At 32.9% G+C, this 22,582-nt stretch overlaps 1 protein-coding gene across 1 annotated transcript in view; it reads left to right on the top strand.

The window, feature by feature from the left end:
- Positions 1-997: 997 nt before the first annotated feature.
- Positions 998-22,582, top strand: part of LOC114324277 (heme peroxidase 2-like) — a 56,581-nt gene continuing 34,996 nt past the window's right edge. The window contains exon 1 of the mRNA XM_028272076.2: positions 998-1,114. Coding sequence (XP_028127877.1) covers positions 1,110-1,114 — 5 coding nt within the window. The 5' untranslated portion in view covers positions 998-1,109. The remainder of the gene's footprint in view (positions 1,115-22,582) is intronic.

Below are 22,582 nucleotides of genomic sequence, written 5' to 3'. Positions count from 1 at the left end.
TAATTATGATCAAAGTTAGCCACCTTTTTTATTTAATTGACGGCTACTTTGTTTATAATAACTAAGCAACCTAACTTGCCCAATTTTGAATTTGAAGGTTTATAGTTTATGTGTAAAAGTTTGAGTAAACTTCGAACCTCAACAGAGTGGTTAATAAAGCTTTATAAAGGATGTCCTAATGAAATCGATTCGTGGTCGGAGGAGGGGAATTATTAAAATCCGTGGACTCAAAAAATGAAACTGATTCTTCAAACACATGCTGTGATTAATATCTCCAGAGCTTGTCGATGGATTTTGATCATAATTTTTTTAATTTGTCTATACTCGTAGTCTTATAGAGTAAGTTATGTACACATATCCCCACCTAACATTACAAAATGTTAAGAAGAACCCCCTTATCACTCAGGGATATAAAAAATAGATTACGACCGATTCTAAGACCTTCCGAATATACATATATAATTTCATAAAAGTCGGTCAAGCGGTCTCTGAGGAATATGGCAACTAACACTGTGACAGGAGAATTTTATAGATGTAAATATATAAATGGCTATTAATAAATAGGGGTTAGTGATAGAAGAGTGAAAATTAAGGGATGTATGTATTTTTTAATTCTACATCATATAAAATTAGGGTAGACAATTTTGTCCGAAAAAATATAAAAAATGTCAGGGGGGCAACCCCCCTTATAACTTTTGGGTATGAGAAATAGAGTATAACCTATTCTTAGTCGTATAGGATATATGTGTAAAATTTCATAAAAATCGGTCAAGCCGTTTGCATATATCTTCTTCTGATTCTTAGATCTCACCACATTTGAGTATTCCCCTCGTACTTTTCTATCGTTTTTGACTGAACTGGTGACCGCTTCCACCATCATTTCGCAGTTTTTATAGATTCTGCGTGAGTATGTATCGCCAAAAAAAGTTGATGTTGCCTTTGGGCGTCTTACTAATATTATATGTAACTGTTCTTGTGTGGTAATAATTTTGAGATTCTCCTGAGATGAAACACTCCATCGTGTAGCTTTGGTATGTGATGTTGAATTGAACTTTTTGTGCATTATCAGTGCTAGTATTACTACTGTACTCTAATAGTTAAAGGCATTTATGATGTAAGTAATTAAGATTAATGTGTATAGTACCTACATTATAGTAATGAATGGTGGTAGCTCAGTTTTAAGTAAAATTAAGATCTTATCGTAGATATTTTTACGACGGATAGAATTATATTTACCTTAAGATTTATTTTATAAATTTTTTATTTGTTTCTATATTTGACCATTGCTTTTATAATATTTCCTAGATTTCATTATTTTTTAATATATATGTTTTTTACCTACATCTTCCTGCATCATCCTACCATTATCATTAACAGCTATGCCATCCATCGTAAGAAGTAAGCCTCCCTTAGTTGTGTCTGTGTCCATTAACTTCTGTTCGTTGTTTTTGCATCTATTGCTGACCAGCCATTGGCTTGATGTCGTCAGTTTATCTGGTTTGAGATCTGCCTCTACTTTCGTACATTCAACAATTCGCTTCGTCCAACGGTTGGCTTCCATTCTTTTTATGTGTCCTATCCAGTTCCATTTTCACATGGCAATCTTTGTAATCGCTGAGATTATTATTGAGGATTCTCCGTTCCATAGCTCTCTACGTCACTTGAAGTTTCTGGACTACTTTGTTGTTAAAAGTCCAGTTTCCATGGGTAAACACCTACAATACGTACTGAACGAAAGCATTTGGTAAGTTAGATTTAAATACTATTTGTAGTCTTCCAAATGCTGTCAATGCAAGGAGCATCTTATATTTAAATGGGCCTTTAGATTGAGCTTTAATAGTTTTTTGTCCTAGATTTTTTGTCCCACGTATGAATACGACTCAACATTTCTAAGTTGTATCTCCTTGTCTTACGCCACGTTCTATATTAATGTCGTTTATTTCTCCTTCGGCTGTTTTTATTCTTGCTGATAAATTCTACATTGTCATTCTAGTCAGTATTATTAACTTTGCTGGTATTTTCATCTTTTTTATTTCCTGCAATAATGTCTATATACAGGGTGTTTGATAAAGAATGGGCTTAACCGTACATAGCTTAACCTTAGATTCCTGAGGTTAAAATAGGTCGATTTAAGCTAACTTACCTTAGTACAAAAGTTGATAATAACCGAAATACAGGGTGTCAAATTTAAACTTTTATTATATTTATTTTTGAATATTTCCTGACAGGCAAGGGACAACAACACGAAATTTGGTAAGTGGTGCTGGTACTGTACACCCTACTAAATTATGTTATACAAACGTTTTTGGCTATTACCCGAGGCGTACGACGGGGGAACGTGAATGGTTGATCATTCCCAAATTATACGCCACTGGCGGAATTAATATTTTAGTGCAATTTTTTGATTCACCAATACTTTCTATGCAAATAATATACTCTTTATCGTAACGATAAAGTCATTAGTTTTCGAGATATTTGATAGGTCTGGATCCCGCGTATGAAAAAAAAGTTGATTAATAACAAGCTGAAAATTTGTTAATAGCTTAAAGGTGTCTAGTCGGACAAACTTTGATATATGGGAACACTGGAATAGGGGAAGTTTTAATTGTGGAACAGGTTAAAAATTTGGAACGGTCAGACCACGAAAACGGCACATGTATTTTGTCCGACAGAACAGACTTAAACTCTCCGAACAGAGATTAAACTCTCATGCAAAAATCAGACTGCTATTTATCACCAAATGGTGATTTTGATCACCATGAAATGAATGTCTGATTTTTGCATGAGAGTTTAATCTCTGTTCGGAGAGTTTAAGTCTGTTCTGTCGGACAAAATAAATGTGCCGTTTTTGTGGTCTGAGCGTTCCAAATCTTAACCTGTTCCACAATTAATACTGCCCCTGTTCCAGTGTTCCCATATATCAAAGTTTGTCTAACTAGACACCCTTAAGCTATTAACAACTTTTCAGCTTGCTATTAATCAACTTTTTTTTCATACGCGGGATTCAGACCTATGAAGTTAAAAATGAAAAGGCACACTTATTTTGATTAATGTATTATGCTCCTTCGTTTTTTGCTTCAAATATCTCGAAAACGAATGGCTTTATCGTTACGAATGAAGAGTATATTATTTACATAGAAAGTATTGAAGAAAGAATCTAAAAATTGCACTAAAATAGCAATTCCGCCAGTGGCGTAGAATTTGGGAAGCGTTAACTATTCACGTTCCCCCGTCGTACGCCTCTGGTAGTAGCCAGAAACGTTTGTTTAACATAATTTAGTAGGATGTACAGTACCAGCACCACTTACCAAATTTTGTGTTGTTGTACAATGCCTGTCAGGAAATATTCAAAAATAAATTATATAAAAGTTTAACTTTGACACCTTGTATTTTATTTATTATCAACTTTTGTACTAAGGTAAGTTAGCTTAAATCGGACCTATTTTAACCTCAGGAATCAAAGGTTAAGCTATGACCCATTATTTACCAAACACCCTGTATATACACCTAGTCAAAGGCATTTTGGAAGTCACTGAACAATATATGTAGTTCTATTTCATGTTCGTAGCTTTTTCTGTATTTACGTGTATTTCCTCTATTGTTGGTCTCTCATTTCTAAATCCCTCTTGATATAGGGTATTGATTATGTACTATAGAAAGGAACTACAACGTTAACGGGGTTTTATTATTTCATATGGTCAATGAATCTCTATATATGAAAAAACCGCGGAGTGCTACCATTTAAAGGGGTGCGTTTTTGAGAAATGGGTGAATTAGTCCCTGGGCACAGGTTACATTAGGGAGAGTTCTATGAACTTTTGGTACAAACACGTCTACATAAAAATTGTCCCTGGTTAAATTTCCTATCTAAATATAACTTTTTAAAGTCAATGATACTTTTTTTTACAAAAATATATTGAAAAGAAAAAGCACAAAGAAACCCAAAAGAAAGAAATTTTGTTTTTTGTCCCATAACTTTTGTCCACGGAGATATAGGTATAGACATTGCTTCACAGAAAAAAAACTTACATATTTTCTCTTTAAAATGGTGTTTAGTAGAGGCCATTAGGATTTACAGTTTTCGAAATATGATTTTTCAAAGTTTGTCACTCACAGCAATTTTGGGCAATTTTCCTTGTTATTTCGCAAATATTGTTCTGTAACTTTTTTCTACGAAACTTTAGGCATATGCAATGCTACATGTAAGAGGAATAGAAATCAATTACCTTTAAAATGTTCTACTGTATAATGTTGTACGGCTTCTTTTAAAGAGGTTATCTTTTTCAAGATTTTATACTTTTAGCGAGTTTTTATATTTTTTACGATTATTTTTTAAATTTCCCATTATAACTTTTTTTCTACATTTAGGTATATATTATAATAAAAAAGAAAGCTTATTCTGTTTACTTTAAAATGGTGTATTATAAAAAGTTCTAGGATTATTTTTGAATAAAATATGGTTTTTCAAAATGTAATAAGTACTTGCATCGATTTTTGATTTTAGGATTATTTTTTAAATTTCTCATTACAACTTTTTTATGTGATTGTGTGTTATGTGTAATCTTATTTTTTATAGGTACCTAATACTTTGGATCCACTTGACTCGGCCGGGCAAACTTCAAAGTATGGATTAAAATTAATTCCATTATTTACTGTCAAAGCTCCTGCACCACAAGTTTTGCTTGAAAAAATAGCATGTAAATGTACCAAAGGATGTACAAAAAACTGCGGTTGTAGAAAGATAGGAATTAGTTGTTCAATATTCTGCAAAGGGTGCATGTGCATGGGTACTAATTGTGGGAACTCTAAGATAACTGAGGTGTCAGAGGAAGATATTGAAGCTAATGCTAACGAAGAGATGGAATTTGGTTTTGAAAATTTTTTAAATGTCAACCTTTAAATAATTTTAACTAAAGTGACGTTTTCTAAGACTAATGTTTATGTAATTTTTGTAAAAGAAATAATTTTAAATAATACAGGTAAAAAAATATCAAAGAATCACTCGGTTTCCATTATTTAAATATAGATGATACACCATTTTAAAGAAAAGAAAATAAGCCCTCTTTATTGAGCAATATATAGTATATTCACTTACAAGAAAAAAAATTTTAATGAGAAATTGAAAAAATAATCCTAAAATCAAAAATCGTTGCAAGTACTTATTACATTTTAAAAAATAATATCTTATTCAAAAATAATCCTACAATTTTTTGTAATACACCATTTTAAAGTAAACAAAATAAGCTTTTTTTATTATAAAATATACTATATACCTAAATGTAGAAGAAAAAAAGTTATAATGAGAAATTTCAAAAATAATCGCAAAAAATGTAAAAAATAATATTTTTTTATATTAAGTATTATATAATATATAATATAATATAATAATATTATTATATTTTTATATTATATTACAAAAAATCGTTAAAAGTATAAAACCTTGAAAAACCATAATCTCTTTCGAAAAGAAAAAGTCGTAAAACGTTATACAGTAGACCATTTTAAAGGTAATTTATTTCTGTTCCTATTACGTGTACCATTGCATATACCTAAAATTACGTAGAAAAAAGTTACAGAACAATATTTGCGAAATAACAAGGAAAATTGCCCAAAATTGCTGTGAGTGGCGAACTTTGAAAAATCATATTTCAAAAACTGTAAATTATAATGACCTCTACTAAACAACATTTTAAAGAAGAACTATGTAGGTTTTTTTTCTGTAAAGCAATATGTATACCTATATCCTCGTGGACAAAAGTTATGGGACAAAAAACAAAATTTCTTTCTTTTGGGTTTCTTTGTGCTTTTTCTTTTGAATATATTTTTGTAAAAAAAAGTATCATTGACTTTAAAAAGTGATATGTAGATAGGAAATTTAACCAGGAACAATTTTTATGTAGACGTGTTTGTACCAAAAGTTCATAGAACTCACCCTAATGTAACCTGTGCCCAGGGACTAATTCACCCATTTCTCAAAAACGCACCCCTTTAAATGGTAGCACTCCTCGGTTTTTTCATATATAGATGTCCATTGACCATATGAAATAATAAAACCCCGTTAACGTTGTAGTTCCTTTTAGCTATCTTATTTTGAATATAATCAATAGCCTAATAGTGTCCTATAGTTTTTTCTATGTAACAATTTAGTCTGATTCTTATGATTCTAGTCTAGATTTTATACGTTATATTTATTACATAATAGCCTTAGTTGTTGTACTTAGTTGGATCCCCTTCTTAAAAATTGGTGTGATGTGTCCATTCTTCCATTCTATACAAGCATCTTTTCGTCCTTCCAAATTTTGTCCATTAATTTGTACATCCGTTTCAGCTGCTCCTATGCTGCGTTTATGATAAGTTCATTGTTAATTTCATCTGTCCCTTCAGTCCATGGAGTTGTCTTTAGTTTTAGTTGTTTTAAAAACGTCTATGAATTCTGGATAGGTAGGTGCATATTCCTTTGTATATGTATTATCTCGGTGATGGCGCCCAAAATTCCGACAGCCAAAATCCCGACGGCCAAAACACCGACACGTCAGAATTCCGACACGTCAGAATTCCGACACGCCAGAATCCCGACAGGCCGAAACCCCGATATGCAACAATCCTCGCATAAGCAAAAATCCCGACCACTACATTTTGAATATTTATTGTTTCAAATAAAAATGTATACCATTTTTATTCAGTTACAATGCGAAGGCAAAACAATCTTATTTTTCACTTAGAACAGGGAGCGCAGTCCAGCACTCTGAATCGACGATTTTCGAGTCTTATTGGAGTCATCATCGGAGAGGCGTAGGCCTGCTGCTCTCTGCTCGAAGTGACCAAACCATGAAAGTTTATCCCCCCATTGCAACTGACGTGTATGGAGTAGGTGACTAGCGTCATCTGGCAACTGAAAGGTAAAGTTTTCAATCCTAATATGTAGCAACATTAATAATATTGAAAAATATTAAAAATATTACTAAAAGATTTTTAAATTGAAAACTTATTGGTCTAAGTATTTTCTTGGTAACACCTCCATGGCTTCTAAAGTTTGCAAGCCAGGTGGATGTTGCAGTGAAGACAAGAGGGAATTTTAAAAAGTTGTAATTCACAACCCCCGTCTGCAGCTTGGTAAAGTTCCAACGGAGAATGGACCTAGTTACTCTATAGGAGTAATACTAATATGAACTTTACCAAGTTGCAGACGGGGGTTGTAAATTGCAACCTTTTAGAATTCCCTCTTGTCTTCACTGCAGCATCCATCTGGCTTGCAAATTTTAGAAGCCATGGAGGTGTTACCAGGGAAATGGACCAATAAATTTTCAATCTAAAAATCGTTTAGTTATATTTTTAATATTTTTGAATATTATTAATGTTGCTATTAGGATTGAAAACTTTACCTTTCAGATGCCAGATGACGCTAGTCACATACTCCATACACGTCAGTTGCAATGCGGGGATAAACTTTCATGGTTTGGTCACTTCCAGAGCAGCAGGCCTACGCCTCTCCGATGATGACCTCAATAAGAGTCGAAAATCGTCGATTCAGAGTGCTGGACTGCGCTCCCTGTTCTAAGTGAAAAATAATACAATACCAAATCATATTGTACAGTATTGAAATTGAAAAATTAATTACTTAATAATAAGTACGGGTACTAATTATTATGTATTTTAAAAGAAAAAATCATTAAACATTTCATTCTATAATATAAAAGCTATACTTGCTGAAATGGACGGTTGTAAGTGACATGATAATATCTATTATATGAAAGTAAACTTGAATTCAGGATTTAATTATACATACACTGTGTCCGTAAAGTATGGAACAAATTATTTTTTAGCTAAACAGAGCATTTTAAGAAAAATTCCTGAAACAAGTCGATTTTTGATTTTAATTTACCTTATTTTAAAATAATATTCTAATAAACAGGGTGAATTACTTTCGAGTAATGACGTCACCGTCATTTTTTTTTTTAATGGAACACCCCATTTCGTCTCAATTTTCGGATTACTCTAGCTGAGCTGATTAGAAAAATGTATCATATGTTGATTCAAATTGATACAGGGTGGACAAAAATACAATAGTTTTGTGTGTGTTTATAAAGTAATGCGTTAGTTAAATTAACAATATTATCAAAAATACTTATTGTCTAGCGGACAGAAGCCTACAAATAGCCTACTATGTTTCTTTTAAATTGATAAGAAATAATTTCTTTCATATTCTGTCCGCTAGACAATAAGTATTTTTGATAATATTGTTAATAACTAAGGCATTACTTTATGAACACACACAAAACTATTGTATTTTTGTCCACCCTGTACCAATTTGAATCAACATATAATACATTTTTGGAATCAGCTCAGCTAGAGTAATCCGAAAATTGAGACAAAATGGGGGTGTTCCATTTAAAAAAAAGGCGGTAACGTCATTACTCAAAAGTAATTCACCCTGTATATTAGAATATTATTTTAAAATAAGGTAAATTAAAATCAAAAATCGACGTGTTTCAGGAATCTTTCTTCAAATGCTCTGTTTAGCTAAAAAATAATTTGTTCCATACTTTACGGACACAGTGTATATTATTGGACTATACATGGGCAAAAGAAAATAATTTAATTCATATACCCATGTTAGAAATTTTATTTAGAAAATTAGTTCATATTAAATGGTAAATACTTGTGTTTAGTAACAAAAAATAAAAACAGATGGCCCTAAATTTAGAAACTGTTTGCTTAATTCGTAAACACCTATATGTCTTTCCACCAAGACCTAGTCATGACTACTTCACGAGAAATTCTACGTTTAACGTCTATTTGCCGACCCCGTCCTCGGAGTTAGTAAAGAAATCTATATTATACTCCGCAAAAAAATTTTACAACCATCTCCCTCTACAACTTAAATCTGCAGCATCCTTCCCCAAATTCCGTAAACTGACAAAAGCCTACCTATCTGAAAGACCATATTATTCAGTAGAAGATTTTCTTAATCAATAACTAAGAAATTACAGTACCCTTTGCACCAGTAGTATTTTTATTATTTTTTTATCTATATTTGGGTGTCATATGCAGCAGCTGAAATTTTAAAACTTTTTTTATTAATTTTTAGGTAGACTACATATGCATTTGCAATTTATTTTAAATTTTGCAATTGATTATTTGTGTTTAACTTCATTATTGTTATTATTATTTTAAATATATTGACGATTTATGTAATTTTAGTAAATTGGATTGTTATTGTTTTGTTTTCTTGACTTTTATAAGCTTTGTCGATAAAATTGTACATGATAAAATTTTTCATGACAATAAAGCATAAAGTACCTGACCTGACCCAAATAAGGCCCGTCTTATTTAATTATTTTTAAATAAATATTAAATATTCGATTTAATTTCTCAAAGCAATGGAAAACGAATGGAAGGTTTATGCTCTTTCATTTTACTATGGTACACTTTATCAAATTTTAATACTTCTAAAATTATAACGGTTTTTTCAAAATCAGTGTTGTAGGCCTTATTGGGTACAGTAGTTCCAAAAAAGGCCCACCAGTTGATCCAAATAAGGCCCACCTTTTTTAATTGTTATTTTATTTTGTTCATTAATTTGATACATGATTTTAGATGTTAATAAAATTAGATACTGTTAACTATTTTTGGGGGTGTTTTATTGCAAGATATTCATTAAGGGGGTATTAGTACGCTATGGTCAAAATAGGTGGCCAATTTTTAAACTAACGTTTAACAGTTCTTTGAATAGATGACAGCACGTACATATATTTTATTATTAAATTTAGTTCTCTGAACGACACCGCATTGATGCCATGTATTGCAACTTAGGCTCGGCACATCTCGATCTTAATCGTACTTTGTATTTACAGACGACAGTTGTTAATCCTTTCTTTACCTGCCTAGGGTAAATTCTCATTAATAGATACTAAACGTTCATTCATTTGGATATAGTTTATTATTTAATATTGTATTATACGGCAATTCGTAATTCTTTACCTGCTCAAAAGGATTTATTTCAAACTAAAGAAATTTGCAATTATTTGAAATACAAGTAAGTGCCTATCTAAATGACCAAAAAAGAATTATGCTAATTCTCGGAATGAAGATCGAGTATAAAATTAGTATTTTTAATAAATGTAAAATACGTAAGTCAATTGAAAAACAGAGTCACTACAATAACTTTTTTCATATTGAATGTTTTTTCAACAGGGAAAGTTTTTTCCTCGGAAAATTTCACATTTTCATTTCATTTCTCCTTTCAACATGCGAGGCAGAATAATAATTAGCCTAATGAACCACTTACTTAAAACATTTTTAAAAGTAATATACTGCAGAATACCTATATAAAAAATGCGAAGAACAAGTATCACGGACAAAGATTTGATTCCGCAATGCCTTGCCCTTAGGCACCCGAGAGGCTCTATTGACTGTCTAAGTGCTATATATTTGTTTTATCGACTACAAAAAGGCATTTGATAGAGTACAACATGATAAGCTGCACATACTCATAAATTATCTTGGAGGAAACTGGATTAGATGATAGATCTAAACAACATTAGATATGCCGACGACGCAGTAGTTTTTGCAGATAGCCTAGATGATTTGCAAAGAATAATGTCGCGCATATAAGACATAAGTAGTGAACATGGAATTTCAATACGAAAAAAAAAGAAAGTAATGGTAGTCATTAAGAGCGAAATATATTACATACACGGCTTTTGGTTAACCAACAACCAATTGACAGAGTGGACAGCTACACATACCTTGGTACCTACATAAACAGTCAATGAGACCACTCTAGTGAAATAAAACAACGCATAGAAAAAGCGAGATCAGCGTTAATAATGATGAAGTCTCGTTTCAGAAGTCACATTTACCACTTGTTAACAAAATTTCTATTATCAGATCCTATGTATTTTCTAGATTATTATACTGAGTAGAAGCCTGGACTCTTACTCTTTCCGAAACTTCTTTAAGAAAACTCAAGGCATTCAAGATGTGGTATTACAGTCGCATTTTAAGAATTTCGTGGATGGGTCGTGTGACTAATGTTGAGGTCTTACGTAGAATGGGCAAGGAATGCGAGATTATTAACACACATTATTATCAAAGAGCGCAAAGTAGAATATCTTGGCCATGTTATGAGGAATGAATAGAGATTGCCGCTACTCATTCTTCAGGGAAAGGTATTGGGAAGAGAGGACCAGGGAGAAGAAGAATATATCTGAGAAACTGGTTCAATACCTACATCGACAAACAGACTATTCCGAATAGCAGCATGCAAAGTTAGGATAGCCATGCTGATCGCCAACATTCGGAACGAATAAGCACCGTGAGAAGAAGAATATCTCATTTTAAATTCTTCTTCTTCTTCTTCATGTGCCTCGTCCGTTGCGGACATTGGCACGTTAGTCCAAACCATTGGCGTAAGTTTTGAAGCCATGAGTGTCTTCTTCTTCTGGGTCCACGTTTGCTCTCTATTTTACTCTGTATTGTCAGTGGCAGTATACGATATTTATCATGTCTCATAATATGATCGAGGTATTCAGGTTTCCGTTTCTATTGTGAAACAGATTTCTCATTTTTGTTTTCTCCTCAGCGCAATACCTCCACGTTGGTAGTGTGAGTCGTCCAGGACATTTTGAGGATAAGTCGGTACACCCACATTTCGAATACCTCTAGCCTTTTCGATAATGTTTCCGTTATTGTCCAGGTCTCTGCTCCATACAACAAGACTGGAAATACATAGCATTTTAGCAGCCGTATTTTTAGTGGGACAGATATGTCGCAATGATTGAATATATTTCTCATGTTAAATGTAGCTCTGGCCTTTTCAATTCTACATCGTATTTCGGTTGTTTGATCCCATTTCTAGTTGACGACTGTTCCAAGGTATACATATACTTCTACGTGTTGAATTGGTTTTTTATTTTCAATTGTCTGGCAGGTTTTTGAGTTTTGCTCACCAGTGTCCATTTTTGTTTTATTTATGTTGATGGTTAAAATCTCTTTTTTCACTCGCTCTTTGTAGGTACCCGGGTATGACAGGCCTGTCGATACTGCTAGCAACCACAACTGTATCGTCTGCATATCGGTTTATCTAATTATTACTCCAGTAAATTTCAATATTTTTTTTCACTTACGGAAATATTTGACATAAATTAATCAATGATTATACAATATTGTTTTGTCTACAATTTTTTCATTAGCATAATGCCTCAACAAATACTAATGGCCATTGGCATGTGTAATGTGTGTAAAAATGTCGACGTCATCGTCTTTACAAAGAGACGCTAATTGTATCCGAACAATGCATTATTTGCGGCCCTATAAAAATTAAATTTGCCAGAAAGTGAATAAAACTGAAATTGTTTTTAGATCCGCCCCACATAACATACTAGGGCTTACTTATGTTATTTATGTATTATGTCAAAACTAGTATAATCCCCCAGTAAACACTTTGAGTCATTTTGAACCTCGTTTAACTTTCAACCATTCGTATAACGTCACAGTTTCAAGCATAAAAAATGTATATTTGTATTGTTAAGACACTGTGACGTTATACAATCATGATTGAAAGTGAAAGTCAAACAAGGTCCAAAATGCGTACTGGGAGGGGGTGGGGCCACTTTTCTAAACAAAACCGCGTGATTCATCGTATTTCCGTGGTTACAAAACTCGTTTTCAATTGTTTGTAGATTTTCTTAAAATCCGGCAAACGCGCATCTGTCTCCATTTAATACATCACTGCTGCCATCTACTAAATGACACGTGAACTCATCTTCTCATCTATTAAGTGACAGCGGAACTAATTTATCACTAGAAAAATGCCAACTTATTGCTGTAATTTCAACAAAATCCCCAGATTGCAGCTTTTAACTAAAATTTTTACTTTTAGGTACAGTTAATTTAAAAATTATGGCAGTATGGACAATGAAATTTTGTTTAAAATAAAGCTTTTTGCATAGTTAATCGTTTCTGGTAGTTATTTTCCACCCAAGTTCAAAAATTATTATGCAAAACGAATTTTTATAGCAAGTTACTAAGTAACTTATGACATGGACTCCTTTATGTACAGTTATAAAAAATATACTGCTTTCTTTGAAAATTTTAACTAGATACTATTAAAATAGAAAATAGAAAGTCTACAGTTCACGTACATACCCCTAAGTTGAAGATTGGTTTTGAAATAGTGACGGTAACTGTACCTAAAAACTATATAAATTTTAACATTGTGTCATACCACCTTAAATAAAGGCATTTATTAAATCAGAAACATACGTTTATTCACATTTAAGAAATTTTACAGTTTTGTAATAATCCGCAGTCTAGAAATCACTCTTTGGACAAACAAACGTAGATGTCTTGTCTCTGCTTGTTAATCCTAAACATTCTTCGTGTACGTATTTAAGGCATTTGGTGCACAGCCTCATATCTGCTATTCTGTCCTCTTGACACAAGTAACAAAACCAGCTCTCTTCCTTTTCTCCTGAGTTTGAAACCTTAGACTGCAATCCACTTGAACTTGCTTCAAGAATATCTTTTAAGGAAGTTTGAATTTTTCCTTTATCTTTCTTTTCATTGAGGGATTTTAGTTTTATATTATATTCTCCTTTTTTGGTTTCGTCTGTTTCCCTTTATCATTAATAGGTTTTTTGTCTTGATTTTTATCTTTTTCAGTAAATAAAGCTTTACTTACTGTAACCGCTCTATAATTAAGCGACTTTGCTAGGGGCTGGACAATTTTCTTTTTTATTTCAGGTGTAGGAAGAATTTCCTGAAAGGAAGTCTCCAAAATACCTTCCTCATTACTGGAATCATCGTGAAAAGATAAGATGTCGGAAGGCGATGGAGTATCTTCTTCATTTACGTTATCTCGTCTCGACAGTTCAGATGGAGCAAATGCGTGTTCCGGGATAACATTAGGGTCAAACGGATAGATGCCTGTGGCACGAAACCCAATTGAGGCATTATGAGGTGTAGCAGCTCTTGGCCAGACTTTGGAAAATATTTTTCCGAAAATTCTTTTATTAATCGTACGCCCTTCGTCAGTTTTTGTGGTGGTCCACTACAACAAAACCTCTTTGTCCCAATATTCTTTAAAAGGCTCAAATACAGATTTGTTCATGGATTATAGCTCGTGTGTAGTGTTGCTAGGAATACAAAAAAGTGCAATGCCATGGAAGTCAGCTGCATCAATAATAGCTGCGTCTAAGTGAGACTTAGCTCCATCGAAAATAAGTAAAACGGGACCTTGTGGTTTGAACTTTGTAAAGTGGTGTACCCATTTTATAAAGGTTGATGTTGTCATTGATCCTATCCTCTGTCGAACCAGCTGGAAGATTATCTTGCTATTCTGGATGCATTCTTTTTCCTTTGAAGAGAATCATTGGAGGTATAACTTGACCCAGAGCGTTTTCACATGAAACTATGATAACATTTTCACCATGTTCAGGAGCAACCATATGTACCCTTTTTGATCCTTTTTTAGCATAGACTGATTGTTGTTTATGTAGAGAAAGTCGACATCCTTTCTCATCCATATTAAAGATCAAATGCGGTTTATCAAAAATGTCCAATTTAGACAGCACCTCTTTTATCTTGTTAAAATAGTCGTTTACTATAAACTTATTAAGTTTGGCTGCTCTTCCAGGATTCATGCTTTGTGTTTTTCTTTTTGCGACCTCTGGGTGACTTTTAAAAACAGGCTTTAAATAAATAAACATTGCTGAAAATATACAGGCACCAAATAACGCCCGCGGGCCTTGTTTTGAACCCTACCGGTGGGCCTTAATAGGGACAGCTTCTTTACCTGTGTCTTGTCCTGTATTTTTATGAAAAACTATAAATACTCAAACGTTACAGTACGTTATTTTACATGTTGTCTATTATATAAATTATAAACTTATCAATAAATTCATAAATACCTGAAAATAGTAATTTGATGTGCGCGTAGCGTGTCTGGACAAGCAACTGACATCAACATGGCGTAGTTACACTTAACCTCGATTTAAGTTCAGATTTAGCCAATACATGCCAGTAGCGTCCAGAGACAAACGCCACCTTGAGAAATATTCGATTTTTTCTAGTAAAAACTATCGATGGGCTTTATTTGGAACCGGGCCTTATTTGGGTCAGGTACCTTATTTCTATTCTATTCAATAAACAAAAAACCAGAAATAAAGATGTAATTATATGTTAAAAAGGGACTTATCAAACCTGTCGAGATTCTGGCGTGTCGGAATTTTGGCCCGTCGGGATTCTGGCGTGTCGTCGGGATTTTGGATGTCGGGATTTTGGCTGTCGCGATTTTGGGGTAGACCCCTATTATCTGTTAGATCGTGGCTTCTTGCTTTCTATTCGGTATTGTTTTAATTGTTCCTGATTTCCTTTCTCTAGCCATTTATCCCTCGCGAGGTTTTCAATTTGATTTTTTGTGATATTCTTTATCAAACCATCCGTTTAATTTTTTGTTTTCTTGGGGTCCTATTATTTATTCTGCAGTTTCAGTTATATTTCTTATATGGTTTCATTCCTTTTTTACATCCTCATTTTTGTGTCTTCTTAGCTTCTGTCCCAATTCTTCCGCATAATGTTGTTTTGTTTCTTGTGTGTTTCAATTTATCTATGACCTAGTTTTTCTTTGTCTTTCTTTGTTAATATTTGTTTTGATTATTTTCATCTTTAGTTTTACTATTAATACTATGAGATCAGTGTCCCCATTTGCTCCTCTATATCTCACGTCTTGTACTCTTTGTGTCCACTTTTTCGAAATTAACATATGATTTATTGGGTTATCATCCGTTATCCTCGACGAGCATCATCGACGTTATATTTTATTCTCTTTTGTGTTTATGTTTGGTGCTGACTATAATAATATAGTTCCTGAGATTACAAGTGTCGTATCTTCCAAAACCAAGTTACGAGATAATCGAATTTTAAAGACTGTCACTGTTCCAGTTATTTTAATATCAGGTATAAGGTTACCATACACTTTTCAAATACTTACATAGTATTGGAACTTAGTATACCCTATATTAAAATTACTGGAACCGTGGCAGTCTTTAAAATTCGATTATCTCGTAACTTGGTTTTGGAAGATACGACACTTGTCATCTCATTGTGCGATATACTATATACAGTATGGTGCAAAAGAAAGAAATAAATTCGTTATTTCGCAAACCGGTGACTTTCACGCATTTCACGCATAATTTGCAACATATCTTCATTTTGGTTCTTCTTCTTCTTGCAGTGCCTATCCGTTGGATTGGCACTGCAAGAATGTTGGCGTTCTTCGGAAGTTGGCGATCATCATGGCAACATGTAGTTTGCACACTGCTGCTCCGAAAAAATTTGTGGTTATTTTGTTGAACCATGTACGTAGATTTTTCAGCCACTAAATTCTTCGCCTTCCTGGTCCACGTTTTCCCTCTACTTTTCCCTGTAAGATTAGTTGCAGCAGTCCATATCTCTCACTATTTCTCATTATGTAACGGAGGTATTCGATCTTGGCTGTTTTTATCGTGGTTGACAGCTCTTTTTCTTTTTGAATTCTCAACAAAACATCCTGATTAATAGTAACGTGATCGACATGATATATCTTTAGGATTCGACGATAAAGCCACATTTCGAAAGCATAAATTTTCTTGCAGGTGGCGTCTGTGAGAGACCACGACTCACTGCGTACAACTAGTCCAGAGTAATAAGTATTTTCTCGGGAGACTCAAAGCTCCAGGTAGCTGACTACTTTTTTAGTTATTGTAGACCTACAGGAAGAAAACCTACCTATTTCCTGCCTAGAGTTCGCGCCCGTTTTTTAATTATTAACATTTTAGTGCAAAACTCGCGATTTTTTCCATTTTCTGCACTCCATTCAAAAGCTAAATAATTGACATAAAATTACAAAACTTAGTTTTTTAAAACATTGAAAAACCTTCAAAATGCCGATTTTTGAAAGTTAAAAAGTTAATTTGTTGCTACGCAAACTGCAAAATAAGTGAAAATCGTTATTTGTTAATAACTTTTACTAATACTACCTTCATAGAACTTTAGTGTTTCACCCAAAGATGGGTATTGGCGTACTTACAAACCTTCAAAATTTGAGATCGATTTATTAATTGGTTTAAGAGTTATTCTATTTGTTTATTCCAGACACCTTTATTTTGCAATAAGAAAAGACAGAAAATAATGAAGATATGGCAATTCTGAGAATGCCAAATGAAAGTAGAAGAGTGATAGTATCAAAATGTATTAAAAAAAGATAAAAAATAATTAATATAGTCAAAAATCCTAATGCCAAATTTTTGAAATTTTGTAGTTTATAAACATTTAGAATAACTTTAAAAATGTTGCCCGTAGAAACAATCTTTTTATATATTCGAAAAGATAGTATTTTAACACGAATTTTCAAATAAAAAAATTTAGCCTGGGTTCATTTGGGACAAAGTTAGCCATATGTTTTTTTTAATTCACAGCTAATTTGTTTATAATAATTAAGGAATCTCATTAATACCGTTTTAAAGAATGAGATTTGTATTTTTTCTTAAAAAATTTGCACAAACATTGTACCTTCACAGCACCCTCTACAATTTTTCAAAAATGTAGTTCAAACGATTACTAGGGGGAACCTACAAATCCATCGAGTTAAAATACCGAAAAAGCTATTTCAAACGAATATAATTTTCTGTATCTCCGGATCAACTCAATGGATTTTGATCTTTCTTTTTGTAGTTTGTATGTAATTTCTACGTACATTACAAATATGCAATTTGTTTATATATTTATTAATTTTTTAATTGTTTAAACAATTCTTGAAAAAATATTTTTTTTACAAAAATCTATTTTTTTAATCACAGTAGAAATCATAGAAAGTAGTTATCATAGAAAAAGTTAAAGTACACTTTAATAGATAAATGATTTTTATTAGATAATTATTTATTGAAGATAATTTATTTATTAAAGTATACCCTAACTTTTTCTATGATTAATAACGATAGTTTGATTAAAATCATGGATTTTTGGGAAAAATTATATTTTCAAAAATTGTTTAAACAAATTAGACTGTTTATTAATTAATAAATGTCTAGACAAATTACATATTTGTAATGTACAGAAAAATTACATACGAATTAAAAAAGGACGATCAACATATATTCAGTAGATCACGATATATAGAAAATGATAGTTTTAAGTTGCCTTTTTTAGTTTTTGAACTCGTGCATTTGTCGGCTCCCAGCTCCCCCTTCACTTACCACGACTACATAGTCACCAATTGAACTACATTTTTAAAAATTCGTTTAAAATACCAAATTTTCTAATATGTAAAATGATTTTTTTTACGGACAATATTTTTAAAGTTATTCTAAATGTTTATAAACTACAAAATTTCACAAATTTGGCATTAGGATTTTTGACTATATTAGATAATTTTTTTATCTTTTTTTAGTACATTTTGATAGCATCAATTTTCTACTTTCATTTGGCATACGCAGAATTGCCCTATCTTCATTATTTTCTGTCTTATTGTTATTGCAAAATAAAGGTCTCTGGGATAAACAATTAGAATAACTCTTAAACTAATTAATGGATCGGTCTCAAATTTTGAGGGTTTGTTAAGCACCCCAATACCCAACTTTGGGTAAAACGCTAAAGTTCTAAGGTAGTTTTAGTAAAATTTATTAACAAATAACGATTGTCACTTATTTTGCAGCTTGGGTAGCAACAAATTAACTTTTTAACTTTCAAAAATCTTCTTTTTTAAGGTCTTTTAGTGTTCTAAAAAATTAAATTTTGTAATTGTATGTCAACTGTTTATCTTTTGAATGGGGTGCAAAAAATCGAAAAAATCGCGATTTTTGCACTAAATTGTTAATAATTAAAAAACGGACGCGAACTCTAGGCAGGAAACAGGTAGGTTTTCTTCCTATAGATCTACAATAACTAAAAAAATAGTCAGCTACCTGGACCTTTGAGTGTGCCGAACATCGTCTATTTCTAGCTTATTACCCTGCAGTAAACAGTATAGAAAAGATATTTATAACATCGAAGTAACTTGATTTTTATGGGTATTGAGAAATCATGAAATATTTGAATAGCTTAGCCATTTTTTGAAATGCAGATCTTGCTTTATCTGTCCTACATTTGATTTCTAGAGAATGGTCCCAATTTTCATTTACGTTCGTACATGGTAGGTGCATGTTTTTACTCTTTCTTTTTACTCCGTCTTTCTGAAATGTTGATCGTTCATGCTGATTAGTCCAAATTGCTGGTCCTTCTTAGAGATCATCATACATTATGTTTTCTTAATGTTTAGTGAAAGTCCATATCTCTGACATTCAGAACTGTCAGCGAATACCACCGTGTCGTCTGTGTATCGTAAGTTATTGAAACATTCTCCATTCGAATTCCGGCTTCAACATTATCCACTTCTTCTTGAAAGATTTCCTCAGATATGTTAAACAGCAGTGGTGATAGTATACATCCCTGACGAACCCCACGTTTTATTATTATGATATCGTCGGATTCTCCTGCCTCTGTCCGGATAGGTGATGTTTGATTTAAGTACAGATTGCTGATAATTCTTATATCACAGGTTCATTCCAATATTGGTTAATATCTCCATCAATCAATAATTTTGGTTACCGCTCTTATTTAGTGATCTCTCTTTAGTGAACGTTTAAATAAAATGATCCAGAAAAGAGGAAAGAAAGAAAATGCGACATAAAAAAACCTAGTTGAAATACAAAACTAAACAAAAAATAATAACATAACATGGATTTGTAGAAAACGTAGTAGTCAAACTACGTAGTTATTTAAAAATGTTTACATAATAATTTTCAGCTATGGTGATTGCATACTTCTCTGAAATGTTTAGAAAAACATAGGAATTTTTTGTGCTTTATACATTTTAATATTAATTAATATTAATACTTATTTTACAGGAAACTAATTTGATTTTAAATACAGCACATGAAGAAGCACTATATTGAAACTATTTAATGGCAGTCAATTAATATTAAATGAGTATTTTTAAATTAGATGTGAATACGTGCGCAGTTGTTGTGCTTACGCTACAACGTACTATTTCGGTTTGTTTTACTGACTTAATTGAATGAAAAATTCATTATAATATGAATAATAATATACCTACCAAAAAATATTATTATCGTCATACAAAATGATAAGTGACTCATTTCTTTAAAAAATATATTGCTGTAAATATATTGCTTAAAACTAAAAGCTGTATTAAAGTTGTTCTATGAAAATGTGTTTAGAAGATGTCTGTAATTTTATATTCATATATTAAAGATTTTCACAGTTTTCACTGTATCCCTTCACTCAACCGTTCTCTCCAGTTCTTTCTGTATTGCCAGTTCCCTTCCTGTAGATTTTTTCTTTCCATTGCTTCGTCCACTTCATCTATGAAAGCTCTTCGGGTCTGCCTCTCTTCCTTCTTCATATCGGGCTTCACTCTGTTATTCTGTCTATCCAACATTTTTTGTCTGCTGTTCTCTTCTGACATATCCGTACCAGATAAAACTTTTATGTTCTAAGTAGTCTGTTATATTTGAGCTCATTCCCATTCTTTTATTACTCTCTATGTTATTTATTATCTCTCTTCTTGTTACTCTACAGCGCCTACTTAGCAATTCCATTTCTGTTGCTTTTTGCTTTTATTTATTATTATACATATCGCTCTTATTTATTATCCAATTTTCACATCCATAACTCAGGATACTTCCTGTCATGGTGTTTCGGGTTCAATTTTAGGATGCAGTCTCTTGTTTTTCCTGGTCTATTTTTCACATCTTGTTCAATTATTGTTCCTTTGTTTGATATTAGGAAACCTAAATACTTTCCTTGTCTGTTCCTTTGATTTGTTTACATTCGTCCCATTCCTACTGTTTTATTGCTGTATTCTCCATTCATCATTCTCTTTGCCTTATCCCTATGCGGGGTCGGCTTCCATAATTGCATTTCTCCAAACAATTCTATCTTGGGTCATAGCAATGTTAATGCCCTTTACCAACATGTCCTGCCTTATCGTCTCCACCAGGTCTTCTTTGGTCTTCCTCTCCTACTCCATCCAGGAATCTGCACTTCAGCAATTCTTCGTATTGGGTGATTAGCGTCTCGACGTTGAACATGACCAAGCCATCTCAACCTATGCTCTCTCATTTTGGCATTAAGTGGTGCCACACCTAGACTTCCCCTAATATACTCATTTTTAATTTTATCCTTTTTTGTCACTCCACTCATCCATCTAAGCATTGTCATTTCCGCGACATGCATTCGTTGTTTCTCTTTCTTTTTCACTGCTCAACATTCAGTTCCGTACATCATAGCCGGTCTTATGGCTGTTTTATAGAATTTTCCCTTCAACTACATTGGAATTTTCCTGTCACACAGCACACCACTCGCTTCCTTCCACTTCATCGATCCAGCCCTAATTCTACTGCATGCATCTCTATCTATTTCTCCATTACTCTGTAATACCGATCCCAAGTACTTAAAACTATTGCTTTTAACAATCAGTTCACCATCCAAAAATACCATTTTATTTGTAGTAACTCCATCTTTAAATGAACATTGCAAATACTCTGCCTTTGTCCTACTAAGTTTTAAACCTTTTTCCTCCAGAGCTTGTCTCCACTCTTCCAGTTTTTGTTCCAGGTCTCTTTTACTATTTCCTACTAACACGACATCATCAGCATACATTAAGCACCATGGAATGTTACCCTGTAGTTTCGCTGTTATCTGGTCCAAAACTAATGAGAATAAATACGGACTAAGCACCGAGCCTTGGTGCAATCCTACTTTCACATGAAATTTATCAGTCTCTCCCACACCTGTCCTAACACTAGTTTTCCCTCATACATATCCCTCACAATCTTTACATATTCACCAGGGACCCCTTTCTTATTGAGTGCCCACCACAGAATCTCTCGAGGAACTCTATCATATGCTTTCTCAAGATCAATGAATACCATATGAGCATTGGTTTCTTTACTCCTGTACTTTTCCATCAACTGCCTTATAATGAAAATTGCATCTGTTGTTGATCTGCCCTGCATAAAGCCAAACTGATTCTCGGATATTTCGGTCTCTTCACGTATCCGTCTATCAATTACTCTTTCCCATATTTTCATGGTGTGGCTAAGCAGTTTTATAGCCCTGTAGTTTATACATTGTTGTATATATCCCTTGATTTTGTAGACAGGTACTAGTATACTGCTTCTCCATTCGTCTGGCATTTGTCCAACTTCCATAATTCTATTAAATAAACCTGCTAGCCACCTTGTTCCTATCTCTCCCAATGCTCTCCATACTTCCCCAGGAATATCATCTGCTCCTACCGCTTTTCCTTTCTTTATTTTTGAAGCGCTTGAGCCACTTCCTCGATTGTTATTTTGGTGACCATTGCTGCTACTGTCTCCGTTGACTCTACAGGCTGTCTGTCAAATTCTTCATTTAATAAGCTGTCAAAGTACTTTCTCCATCTCTTTTTGACATGCTTTTCGTGAACTAGTATTTTATTATTTTCATCTCGGATACATCTAATTTTAAGAAGAATTTATTCAAAAATTAGGTAACCCTA

Source organism: Diabrotica virgifera, chromosome 1 (assembly GCF_917563875.1).
Source record: "Diabrotica virgifera virgifera chromosome 1, PGI_DIABVI_V3a".
Classification (NCBI taxonomy): Eukaryota; Metazoa; Arthropoda; class Insecta; order Coleoptera; family Chrysomelidae; genus Diabrotica; species Diabrotica virgifera.
This window is presented reverse-complemented; position numbering and strand designations above follow the sequence as displayed.